The 1,360-nt window shown below is 40.2% G+C and overlaps 1 protein-coding gene across 1 annotated transcript; it reads right to left on the bottom strand.

Annotated features, from left to right (window-relative positions):
* LOC114052866 (olfactory receptor 2B11-like) lies at positions 1 to 921 on the bottom strand (the record flags this gene model as incomplete). The annotated part of the gene is made up of 1 exon (XM_027875612.1): positions 1 to 921. A coding segment is annotated over exon 1 (921 nt), but the record flags the coding sequence as incomplete, so codon positions are not given.
* Positions 922 to 1,360: the final 439 nt, after the last annotated feature.

The raw sequence follows: 1,360 nt of genomic DNA, 5'->3' as shown, positions 1-1,360 counted from the left end.
TCTCCTCAATAGATTGCCTAGAGCCTCTTTCACATCCTTATTTCTCAAGGTGTAGATGAAGGGATTGAGTGTAGGAGTAACAACACCATAGAAAAGAGCCATATATTTAGGCTGATCCCTGGTGATAGAAGAAGGAGGCTGGAGGTACATGCTAATTGCAGGGCCATAGAACAAGAAGACAACAATGAGATGGGAAGAACAGGTTCCAAAGGCTTTCTTCCTCCCCTCAGAAGACTGAATGTTCATAACAGCCCATCCAATATAGGCATAGGAGGTAATTACTAAGGCCAAAGGAATAGCAAGGAAAAATACACAGACCACAGAAAGCCCAAGTTCATTGGAACTCTTATCACCACAGGCAACCTTGATCAGTACAGGAATCTCACACACCACATGGTCTAATTCATTGTGTCCACACATTGGCAGCTGCAAGGTCAAAGTGGCCTCTGATACAGCATAAATGAGGCTACTTAACAATACAATGGACACAAGTAAGATACAGATCTGATGGTTCATGATTAGGGTGTAGCGAAGTGGTTTACAGATAGCTACATAGCGATCCAAAGACATGACAGCTAGGAGAAGACACTCTGTGGCCCCTATAAAATGGAAGAAGTAAAGTTGAATGGCACATCCTATATAACTGATTGTCTTCTTTGAACTCCCCAGGTTGAACAATATCTGGAGAACAATGCTTGTGGTGTAACAGATGTCCAGCAAGAAGAGATTAGAGAGGAAAAAATACATGGGGCTGTGGAGGAGGTGGTCCAGCCTACAGACCAGAATGATGGAGATGTTTCCCAGCAGAGCTAAGGGGTAGATGAAAAGGAGAATGAGGAACAGAGGAAGCTCCAGCCATGCATGGTTTGAGAAACCTAATAAGATAAACACTTCTGGAAGACTTTCGTTGCTCCCTGACATGATCTTCAGTAGCCTGCACCTATGGGAATCAACAGAAGTAGACTTTCATGGCCAAAATAGCTATCAAATAGCTAGGATTTTTAAAATATATCTGTAAGTGAATCATAGAAGTCATTTAGATTCACTCATACCCCCCAAAAATCCTCACTGTAACATATCCATCAAGTGGCTTGAACACCTTTAAGGATGGGAAACACATTAAGTCTTGAGGTAATCAGTTTAATTTTAGTCATTCATCTCCTATCTTTGGTCAAAGAAATCAATGACAAATTCTTGTGTCAAATGAACATTTTCTTATTATTAATCCATAATATTGTTACTCTTTTTATCAAAGATTAAAGAAAACTGTTCACAGAAACTTCTTTTCTAACTGCCCACTTTTCCATTAAGGTAGATAACAGTACTGTCAAATCCTCATCAAAGTGAACAATCAGAGGGG

The sequence above is a fragment of the Vombatus ursinus genome, unplaced genomic scaffold, assembly GCF_900497805.2.
Source record: "Vombatus ursinus unplaced genomic scaffold, bare-nosed wombat genome assembly UNPS02003812.1, whole genome shotgun sequence".
Taxonomy (NCBI): Eukaryota; Metazoa; Chordata; class Mammalia; order Diprotodontia; family Vombatidae; genus Vombatus; species Vombatus ursinus.
Note: the sequence above shows the minus strand (reverse complement) of the source record. Positions and strands in the feature narration are given on the sequence as shown.